The sequence below is a fragment of the Alligator sinensis genome, unplaced genomic scaffold, assembly GCF_000455745.1.
Source record: "Alligator sinensis unplaced genomic scaffold, ASM45574v1 scaffold260_1, whole genome shotgun sequence".
Classification (NCBI taxonomy): domain Eukaryota; kingdom Metazoa; phylum Chordata; order Crocodylia; family Alligatoridae; genus Alligator; species Alligator sinensis.
The window spans coordinates 764,346-776,024 of NW_005842431.1; the positions used below are offsets into that span (position 1 = coordinate 764,346).

At 50.6% G+C, this 11,679-nt stretch overlaps 1 protein-coding gene across 1 annotated transcript in view; it reads right to left on the minus strand.

Moving 5' to 3' along the window:
• ST3GAL2 (ST3 beta-galactoside alpha-2,3-sialyltransferase 2) overlaps positions 1 to 11,436 on the minus strand; it is a 34,671-nt gene extending 23,235 nt beyond the window's left edge. The window contains exons 1-2 of the mRNA XM_006030238.3: positions 11,097 to 11,436; positions 742 to 935 (exon numbers count right to left, since the gene is read on the minus strand). Of these exons, the coding sequence (XP_006030300.1) occupies positions 742 to 935; positions 11,097 to 11,426 (524 nt within the window). The 5' untranslated portion in view covers positions 11,427 to 11,436. The remainder of the gene's footprint in view (positions 1 to 741; positions 936 to 11,096) is intronic.
• Between the last annotated feature and the right edge of the window lie 243 nt (positions 11,437 to 11,679).

Genomic DNA, 11,679 nt, shown 5'->3' on the forward strand with positions numbered 1-11,679 from the left:
TCCTCCTCCTCCCTTCAGAATGACATGTTGGGTGAGGGGTTCCTTCTATAAAGGAACTGCTCTGTGAGCAGATTTGCAAGGCTGGGCCATGGGTATGTTACAGATGTACCCCTGTTCCCACCTGGCTTCAGAGATGGGAGGATTTTAACATCATGTGTTACAAGACTACTGCTGTCTTAGGTCAGGTCCAGTGTTCCCTCTGCAGCTGCTCTCAGCTTTTCTAGGTTAAGTTCAAGCCAAGCTCTCTATACTTCATATCCTGCCATTTCCTCTGTAACTGGATTAAAAGCTGCTCCCCCACTGACAGGCTACAGCCCAGTGCACACGGTTGTCCCACCTCTCCCCCGAGCTTCAGGGAAATTTAAATTAATGAGAAGACAAAGAGCTGATAGACAAGGAGAACAGCAGAGGAGGAAAGAGGGCTGAAACAGCCAGAACCAGGCCAGGCACAAACTGGAAAGATGGGTGGGGGAGGGGAAAAACTATCCCTCTGCCTGGAGGATAGAAACTTGCTTTAAAATGCATGGAGGAGGAGTGAGTGCTAGCTAGCTGAACCAGCAGCTTGCGAGGAAGAGGGTCAAGTCCGCCTCCTCTGCTCAGGCGTTATCTGAAGTGACAGCCAGCCCAGTGCAGAGGCTGGGATGTGGCACCTCCCGACTCAGCTCGCTGACCTGGATGAATTGTGCCAGTGGCTCCCTTCCCCACTCTGCTATAGAGAGCTTTAGAGCACCAGCTACTCACCTCATGATGAAGTCATGCCCATCAATCTCTCGCCCGTAACCAGAGCCGCGCAGGTTGCCCGAATTGCCCACAACAGCACAGCGCCGACACTTCTGGGGGTCCCGGTAGCTGTATGGGTTCTCACCAGGCACAATCTGGAAGAGCTTGCTCAGGACCTCATTAGTGTTATGGGACTTGAACTGGGGCTGCAGCATCTGTGGAAAGAGATGAGGGGAAGCCAAACCTTAGACGAGGATAGTAGCAGGTGTACCTACCTCTGGCACCTGTGACCAAGGAATCCCACATCCAGACTTCCCATGTTTACCAGACAGTCCCACAATCCCTCCAGCTGTCATGAAGTGGGGAGAGCAGTGCCCAGGTTGCTGCTACGGGCCTGACTGGCCAAGATCTCCTGGGTAGAACAGGAGGCTGTGCCTCATCAGGCCTCGGAGATGTGGCTCTGTGGGAAGGGAAACAGAGTGAGCAGGAACCCAGAATAAGACGAGAGAACCAGAAGAGGCAGTGAAGTCGGAGAAGGAAAGAGTAAGGTGTGAAAACCAACAGCAACATGCATTTTCAGTCTGGGAGTAAGACTGCCCCTGCACATGTATGAGTCTACGCTTTTGGATGCAGGTTCAAAGACCTTGGGGCAACTTTGACCCCATTTATCCCATCAGAGGCTCAGCAGCTCCCAGCCAAACAGATGGCACGTTTTGAAATACACTTGAGCATTAAGTGGGATTTGCTGCAGTATCCGAGAGCACAGACTAAAAATATCCAGGAGGACACAGCTCGCATCCAAAGGCCTTTGTTCAAGCTTTTGCTTGCTTAACAAGAAAAGGGTGTCAGCATGTGGCTAAGATACATCATCAGTTGCCTCTCCCATTCAGAGTTTAGTATATACAAGGTGGGCTAGGGAGACCAAGTTTCTGGCTGTGGCTAGATACCTTTAATACACATTGTGTGACATCCTGATGCAATTTATTTCTAGCACATAAACCAGCCTGGGCAACAGAATGAGACTAACAAACCTGCCGTCATTTCTAGTTCACTTCCCGTCCAGGCTCTATCACACTAACTGTATATGCATAGGGCTGGACGAGAGCTCAGGGGGTCACCTAGTCTACGCATCTTCCCAGAGGCACAATCAAACGTACCCAGACCATCCCCTGAGAAATGGCCATCTAACCTGTTCTTGCAAACCTCCAACAAAGGAGGTTTCATGGTTTCATAGACAGCCTCTTTTAGAGCCTCACCTGCCTAACAAAGTCCCCCATTTAACCCATGGCATCTTCGCTGCATGTTAAGCTGATTTTCCTTGTCTGCTTGGTGGCTGTTCTCAATGACTTTAATACAACCTTTTCTGTACTGGAAGACTTGTGTTCTCTCCTTAGTCATCTCCTTCCTAAAACTAGCCCAATTTCATCAGCCTTTCCTCATAAAAATGAGCAGATAAAAGTGCATTAGGCCTGTGTGAAGCGGCAAGTATTCAATCTGGATTCAGATTCAGCCGATTCGGAGGGACAGTGATTCAATTCACTGTCCCAATTCAATTTGGCCGAATCGGATTTGAAGATTCGGCACCGATTTGGAGATTCAGCCATAGACTAAACGGGCCGTAGTCCTCGAGCACATCAGACACAGCTGCCTCCAGCTGGTAAGTCTGTTGTGGTGGGTGGAAGAGGGGAGGAAAGGGGCTGGGACAAGCTGCCCAGCTGGGGCGGTGAGGTGCGGGACTCCCGCCACTGCGCACGGATGGTCCGGGAGAGCATGGGAGCGGGTGTGCCCCTGGATCTGCATGGCGTGGGCTGGGCCAGGCTGTGCTCCAGGAGGCTAGCCCCAGCCTCCCACCACTGGGCTGTGCTCCACAGTGCAGGTGGAGCCAGGGCTGCACTCTGGGCAACTAGCCCCAGCCCAGATCCGGCATAGCCCTGGCTCCACCTGCCCCGCAGAGTGCAGTCGAGTGGAGGCCATGGAGGGCCTGCAACCACTCTAAAATACCCTGCCACTGGCCCCACTCCAATCTGAGTGCATGTGCCTGCCCCCATGCCCTGCCGCTGCTTGCCCTGCCGTGCCCCAGCTAGGCAAAGTTGCAGCTTGTCTGGGAGGCGCAGGGAGGCTGGATTGGCTTCCACCGCTGTGTGCCACTTGTCCAAGTCAGTGCAGTGGCACCATCCGGTCTCCTTGCCCTGGCAGTGTTGATCTGCTCCCTCCTGCCTCCGCCCACCACAGACTTACCAGCTGGAGGCAGCTGTGTCCAGCGTGGTCGAGGACTGCTGACTGTTCAGTCTATGGCTGAATCTCCAAATTGGTGCCAAATCAATTTGAAGGCTTCCGATTCGATTCAGATTTTTTAATGGGTCTCCCAATTCAATTCGGATTTGGAGAGTCAGCCTCCGAATCGGGCTGAATCTCCTCCCAATAGAAATTGGCTACCAAAGCTTTGCACAACCCCTAGAGTGCACACGAGCATTAACTGCAAAGTAGCTCATGCATGACAAACAATCTGCCTCTTCTGCCTCGTGGAAACTTGTTCATGTACCCATGCCCTCATTCAGCCTGGAATCTCTCATGAGCCCCCAGACCTTCTCCTGCAGCACTATAGCCTAGCTCAGGGGTTGGCAGCCTACAGCCCATGGGCTGAATTTGAGACAAAGTGATTGCATCTGTCCTGCATCACACCACCAATCCCCCCTGCAGCCCTCCCTGGCTACCTCTTCCCTTTCCACACTCCTAACAGCAGGTGCTGCTTCGAGTCATCACCCTTGCCAAACTCAGCCCTCCTCACTGCCGCTGAGGATGGGAATCAGCAGCACGTGCCAGAGGCAGCACTGAATTGGGTGCTAGAGGAGAGCAGTAGCTTGTGGTGGCCCATGGAGACAGATAAGTCACAAGTGGGCAGCCTGCTAATATAACATTTGCTAGTCCTTAGCCTAGCCAGATATTCCTAATTTCATACCCAAGCTTTTCAATTTCTCCTTTCTTAAGGCAGTTATCTATACTGCCTTTCGTCTTACTGATTTCATGCCATCTCTCCAATTTGTCAAGCTCATTTTGAATTGTGATCTTTTCCTCTAAAGCACTTGCAATCCCACCTTACATGTGGTCACCTGGAAAAACATATAAAAGTATGTTTTCTGTTTCACCAGCCAACCGATTCACAGCACCATTGAAAATGAACTGGATCCAGAGCCAGAGGTTTGTGGGACACCACTTTAAATGTCTCTTAGTCAGCCAGCAAACCACTGATACCTGTCTGCAGCTTTCAACCAGCTGTGTATGCATCTTAGGGTGATTCTATCTAGATCGTATTTCCTTAGTTTGCTTATGATACAGCAACAGACTAGTCTGCCAGACATGACAGAAGGAGGTTTTAAAGGATCCTCTGGCAGCCACATAGAAGGGTGTCTAGTGCCTGTTGTTTTGAGCATTAGCAGGAAAACGAAGGATCCCCTGTTCTCTGCTTACACTGGTTTAAATCTTATGGGTTTCATGAGTCGAGTTAAAACCAATATGAAGGGAGACCTGGGCCCAAGCTTCTTAAGAAAGATCATGATGAAGAACAGCCTAGTAGAAAAGGTACCAAACTAGGACTTCGACATTTAGGCTCAGTTCCAAGCTTTCTGGCTTCAACTTCTTGGGACTATAGGCATGTCACTCGGTGCAGACAACAGTCTTTTGTACAGGGTGTTGAGAGATGCATGTCGTGTGGGTTGGGCTCTGGTAATGTGAGGATGCAAGTCTCTCAGCCCTTCAGTCAACACAATGTTGTCTGAGAGACCGTGACAGCCTGAACACATCCTGAAGGACTCTGCTGCCCAGCTCTGCAGTCACAGGCATTCAAATGCAGAAAGAGCTGGGCAGAGGGGTAGGCAGGCAGTGGGAGGCTGCTAGTTTGGTTTGGGGGCTTTTATAATCAAATAATCAAATTTCCTGAAACTGTATTTTCAGGATGACTAAAATGATACAGCTGAAGTCAGTGGGTAGCTCCCATCCAAGTAAAAGCCAGAAGTTTAAGAAGAGTCAATATTTTGTTTTGACATTTTCCAAAATGACTCATTTTCATAATTAGTATTGAAATGGACCTAAACTTTAAAGAAATGCCTTAAAAGCATTAACTACTTCCAAAACCAACACAAGACATTTTGGAACAAACTAAATATTTCAGGAGCTCCAAAACAAAATGGAGACCCCATCCCCAACCTTTCCCATTTATTTATTTTTTTAATTCAACCCCCAAAATCTGTTACTTCTGTAGAGCTACAGATTGGAAGACGAATGGGAGGCAGGCCCCGTGGGGAAGGCAGTTCTGTGGTAGTTTCACTGAGCTGTTGCCTGCAACTTGCCTGAGTTAGAAGTCCAGGTGCCCCTGGATGCCACCTCTCCCCCAGAGTAAGACTCAGCACTGGCCAAAGGTTCCAGATCAACTCCCTCCTGTCTATCTGCAAGCTGACCTCTTCCAAATCGGGCTAGCTGGAGCGTACCAATGTGTTTTATACTAGTTACTGAAGAACCTTCATGATCAATTCCCCACCCCTTAAATTTGCACTTCAAAAGCCACTCTCCTGGGCACAAAGTCTCAGCATGGCTCCTCCCAAGGAGTAATTTGGTACTAGGTCATCCATTAATTTCTGAGCAGCCTGGATGCTCCAGTTTCTTGGCAAGATTCAACTTTCTAAAGGAAACTAGGCCATTCCATTAAGTCAGCTGCTGCATGGTCTGCAGCCTCCCCCTCCAGCCTGTGCTTCAGTGCTACTCAAGTGCTTCAGGAAGACAGCTGCAGCACTGGGGACACCAACAGGTCCAGAGGCAAGTTCTGTACAGGAATTATCTTGCACTGCTTTTGCCCGCTAAGTGGAGCTCTCCTGCCCTGCCTGGCATTGCTTAAGTCTAAAGTGTGACAGAGATGGTTGGGCCATAGCTTATAAAACCCAAGTCTTCTCAGCATGGTCAGACAGGCTGGAGTGAGAAGGGACAGTTCTAACCCTGGTTAACAATGAACTTCCAGGCTGTGCAGCGGGCTCCTGATTTCTCTCGCCAAACTCTCCAAGATGCCCCAAACCATATCCCCTTCCCACTGCTTCCCAGGCAGAACCCCTCACCTCAGCTCAGGCCATCCACAATGCCACAGTTGCATAAGCCCCTAGCAGCAGCCCATCCTCAACATCCCCAGTCCAACATACTCAAAGAGTTTGTGGTGCCAAGAATTGTAAAGGTTCGGGATGGCATGGACTCCTCCTGGCATGGGCAGGAGATGCCCAGTGGCTGGGAGGAAATCTGTATGGAGTGGGTCCCTGAATTAATCTTGATTGATTGTGTAACACAGTAGCTAGACAGGATAACAAGCTAATGAGCGGCAATTAACACCTATGGAAACCATAGACTAAGGAGAGGAAAGGATCAATACAGAGCCAGGAACTCCCTTGGCGGGAATGACAGCCAGCAGCCGTTAAAGGAGACATAAGTTAAACAGGAGAGCAGGTAGTCCAAACTGTTCACCTCCCTAACATCACAAACCAAGCGATTTCAAGTCTGCATGCTGAGCAGTGAGACGGGAAGGACAGCCACAAAGAGAATACACATAGGCATCTCCCATTACTTCTCTATATCGTTCTTTCAATGGCTCCTGCTGGCTTGAGCACTGCATTTACTGATGCCCCAGCTATGAGGCAGGGCTTGACTGCGTTCCTACAATCACTACTGGGGAGCTAAGGCACTAGTAACTTAGCTGAGATCCCATAGGAAGGCTGTGGCAGAGCAGGGGACTGAATGCCAGTTTCCATAGCAGGCCAGCAGCTTGACCATGAAGCTATTTTCATGGTCCAAGAACATGCCACAAACATTCTTCAAGAGTCCTCCTCTCCTGTAACAGTGGCCTCCCACAAGGAGGGAGGTTGCCTGGTGTATCTGTTGATCCTGAGTGGCTAAGAATTGTAGCCATCCTCTTGTCATCTCAGCTCTCCTGAACTGCATTATGCTTGGTCTTTTAGAGCATGTATGCACTTTGTCCCCATTACTCCCAGGGAGGGCTGCTTCCAAGCATGCTCCAGACACTGGCTCCCACATACTAGCACTGAACCCAAAGAGACAGCAGTAAAGCAGCTGTGGGGTGCCCCATGCAATTGCTCAAAAGCATGTCATGGCTTTGGTATGTACGAGTGGACAAGTAAGTACGCAGTGGGAGTGGCCCAGTCTGGGAGCTTAGGCGCATCCTTTGACGGTGATCTTTTGTGGCAAAGGGCCGTCTTCTTGGCATAAACAGTACCTGCCAGAACGGGGCCCTGGCCACAGTCAAAATGGAAGTCATCCATCCCAGCATTCTCTCTGGCTGAGAATGACACTGACACACACACACACACACACACACACACACACACACACACAATATTAACTAGATGACTGGACTGCTTGAACATCCCACAACTACGTACCAACGTGAACGCTATGCACCAGGGTCCTGTTTCCCTTAAAACCATTACATGGTAGGATAGAGTTATAAATTTAACATTTCCTTAATAATGTGTTTTTGCAATGCAAATGTTAAATGGTCACAGGTCTCAGCCAAGATACGGGCCTGCTGTGGCAGGCCCAATCCAAAATGTGAGAGTCCCTTCCCTAAGATGTTTAAGTGATGAGACCTTACACAGCATGCAGTTGTGACCCTTGCCTCCTCCCATTCTGCAAACAGGCTGATCTTCCTGCAGGGCAAAGGGCCGCAACAGCCTCCTGATCCACGTTCCTCCATTCCACACTGACCAAGTCAGAACTCTGAACTATTATCAGCATTGCAAGACAGCATGATCCACCTGGAAGTGTCAGTCAGGTATGTGGGGCTATCACACCCAATGGTGTAGGGCAGCAGTTCCCAAACTGTGGGTAGCAACCCCAAATAGGGCTGCAACATCAGCAGATGGGGTGGGGGGGGGGGGGGGGGGGGGGCTGTGGGTTGGGAGTGAGAGACTATGCTGAGGAAACAGGGCCATAAATGGGGTCATACTGAGGGGGAAAAAAGTTTGGGAAGCACTGGTATAGGACTAGGATTCTCAACAAGGGTGCTATGGCACCCTGGGATGCCTTGAGATTCTTTCAAGGGTGCTGGAGGGCGTCACACAAGTGTTAACACTGTTAAATGTGCAAACATGATTCACAAGATAAATCAGAGATTACAAATGAACTGCACAGTGTTAAAAATATTCTGACTTGATGTGGGCTTTGAATTTTTTGCAGCAGAAGAATTGCTTCTAGTATTTTTCTGTAGTCAAAAAAGAGTGACAGTTAAGAGCTGGCATTTTAGGGGGGGGGCAGGGGGAGGGGGGGGCGAGTCCTGTTATAAAGGAATACTTTGCCATCCAATAGCAAGGCTGGTGGGCATCCTTGCTAGTGTATGAACACTTCTAAAGCTTCTTACCCCTCTTTCGCTTCAGGGATTCGAACCTCCTCTGTCTCCAGCAAGTGTCCCTCAGTGTCTGACAGCACAATGCTTGCACTTGCTTTCAGGAGGGGGTCATGGCCAGGCTTTTTTGGAAGGTTATTTTAAAACTTTTAGTGAGGCTCAAGCACTCTTCCAGAAGAATAAGCCCATGAGGACTGTAAAGAACCAGCCCCCAGATCGGACATGCTTGTTAAAAGGACCCAGAGAAGCTGTTTCCAGCCCAGCCTCACAGCCTGGATCAGAGTCCTAAGTGTGGCTCTTCTCACTATCCTCCAGTCACTGAATGAACTGCACTTGGACCTTATCTGCTCTGTGAGCAAGGATGGAGTCCAGCTCGGTTTCTTCCTTAATTGTCTTAGCTCTGCAGGGCTCAAGTCTGGAGTAAACACCTGGTCAGGGGAGCAGAAGGTTTGAATCCCAAGACACTCAAGGAGTAGACTGATGGAGTGAAAAGGGGCTGGTCTTACATGGCACAATGCAGCACTGTAAAAAGATGCCCAAGCTCATGCCAATGTTGCCCTGCTGCCTCCAGTGCAGATATACTCACAACATTAAAGCTGTTTTCAAATTGGGCAGCAGAAGCAAGCTTTCTGTTGCTCGGAAAAGCAATCATCCCTCAGGCCTCTCCCCTCAGGTTACCAAGGAGGAGCTGGGCAAACAGCTCATTGCCCTGATGCAGCTCCAGGGCTTGGGTCAGAAGCAGGGCTCGAGGAGTCTGGCAGGAACCCAGGGCTGTAGAGACCCAGTGTGAATGAACTGTGGCACAACAGCACATGAACCATTGCAGTGGTCTCCTGATGTCTAATAGAGGGACTGTGTGACTCCACGAGAAGCTGCAGGAGAGCTCAAGGTTGGGAGCAAAGAAACTCTTTCTGCTGGGTCTATCCAAGCCCGCCTTTGGAAGCAGTGTTAGATATGAGGCTATACCAGAGTGATAGTGGCCTCTTCATCCAGCAAGCCCATTCATCTCCCAACAGACACAATACAGGCTTAAAAACATATGGCTGGGGCTGAGAATGCAGGCTGGGTGTCCCACCGAGGATGCGTTAGAAAGCTGTAGCAGCAGCTCCAGCTGGCCAGCTGCAGCAGTGAGCTGGCAAAGAAAGAGCTATTGTCTCCAGCCTGCAACTCCATCACTAATCACAGAGCATCACTTAATGGACTCTCAGGAGCAGCAAGTTGGACTCCACAGACAGATTTGTGGGCCAGTACTGCAGAAGGAGCTAAGAGATTCACCTAATGAATGGAGAGAGCAGGAAAACAGACCCCCAGGGCCTTGTACATCATGGGAGCCAGGGATGAGAAGAAGAAGAGAAGCCGTTACTGCTTAGAGAGCCTATCGCTCTAATAAAGATCACCAGCTGGATTCCAGCAGACACCCAGGGATGGAGGCAGGAAGCTGCAACTCATTTACAGTTGCTTCCTGCCTCCAAACGCTTCCAGTCCCTTTACTGCATTCGTACAGCACAAGGACATGATGGTTTAATTGTCATTCCTTTCTGGAGCAGGAGGTGCATGCGTTATCAGCATGTGCTTCCATCATTTGCCGCAAGCAGGACAGGCCATGCAGCTCTGGGATAGAGAGCTTTGCCTAGGCTCCATGTGCCCCACCCCCTCAACTCCAAGTCATCCAACAGACAACAAAACCAAGTCTAAGAAGGCCATTAGCAGCTCCCCTCCCCCACGCAGACTGGTCCCAGGTAGATTGTCTGGACTGGCACACTCCTCTCCACCCATATGCACACACACACCTTCCTTGGCACCAAGTGTAACTGTCCTCCAAACTCCCGTGGTACGTGCCACTTCAGTGCTAGGCTGGCTGCTTGCAGCAGCATGGGATTTAAATTAAATGCTTTGTTTTCAGTGCATCACTGTTTCCCTGGGAAAACCTCTTGCTGTGTAAAGGGAGAAGCTCCAGAGGCAGAACGTTATGCAGGGTGCCAGTGGATTGAGTGGCAGCACCTTGAGCACAGAGGCCACCCAACACAGGATGAGGCAATGGTATCTGGCTCAAAGACTTGCCCCCCAGCCCTGCTCTGTGTTCTCACTGCTGACCTGCCTTGCTTCTCCACTCAGGCTAGAAGCTGAAGCCCATCCACTTGTTCCACAGGCTACAGTATTTGGGGGAGATTATGGGGGGAGGGGAGAGGTATTCTCTGTTCTACAGCAGTGACATAAGCTCTACAAGATTAGCTTTTCTACATGTTCAGCCAACTCAGCTCCTCTTCTAGAAGGGGATGTTTGCACACAGCTGCTCCTCACAGCCCTGCCACACATATGTAGGTGGTCTCTGATCAGACAGCAGCATTGCCATACTAGAATTTATTATTGCCACCTCCACAGACCCATTTTAGGGGACTCCCTGTTCCAACTGCAGGGCTGCCCCTACCTCTCAGTATCCCTACATCACTCCCAGCATTAATACAGGGCCCTCATGAAGGCAGTGGATTACACCCACAGTGGAGGAGCTGGCTCATTAGTGCCCTACAGGTGAGGATAGCTTTGGTTGGCTCTCAGTGCCTGGGTGGGCTGAGAGGGGGTGATGGTGAGAAAGATCTCATTTTGATCTGGGGTCACAGACACAACAGTCAGGAACTTCCAGAGCCCCTCTGTACAGAGATAGGTGGCAGAGCGAGTCTCCTACAGTACATGGGGTTCAGACTAGCCCACACAGGCTCCCCTAGCACTGGGGAGCCTCTGAAACAGCACGCTCCTGACCTATGGGTTAGACAAGCTGCACAGAGAGGAGGTAGGAGCCACATCCACTGCTCACCCAGGACCATCCCTTGTGTCCCAGGAGCATTAGCAGGGAGTGGGGGTGAAGTATTAGGGTACCACTTCTTTTCTCTCCCCACAGGCCACAAGTTTGAATGGCTCTTCCTAGTAAGGTACAAAGGTGGTAAAGGGGACACTAACCCCAAGCCTGCCAGCAGAACTCACTCACCATCCACCATCTTTGGACATCCAACGGGAGGTCCATGTTCTCCTTCGTCCACACTGGGGAGATGTTACTGTCATAGTGGCTGTTGAACCAGTCTGAGGCCCTGGCATCCTCCATGCACTGCTGGCAAGCACAGCTCTTCATGAAGAGCCCACCCTTGCCGACACGCTGCATACCAGCATAGCCAGGCACCAGCTTGACCCGGTGGATGCCATTGAGGCTGCTGGGGTCCAGGTAGGTGATGCTGTGGTGTGAGTAGGTGAAGAGAAGAGACATGACAAAGACAAGCAGGGAAGCAGTAGACAGGAACCAGAACCGCAGGGAGCACTTCATGGTGGGTGGGGCTGAGGGGAAGAGGCCCCCCTGCTGGGCCAGAGGAGAGGTCACTGCAGGTTGAGGGGAAGAGGCCACCCTGCTGGGCCAGAGGAGAGGTCACTGCAGCCACTGCGTTGCCTGCTGGCCTCTTGGCCAGCCTGTGCCAATGGTTCACTACCCACCTTCTCTGTTGCAGCAGACAAAGGGCATAGAACACATGGGGAATGCACAAAGCAGGAGGGAACTGCAATGAAGTCTGGCTCAGCAACAA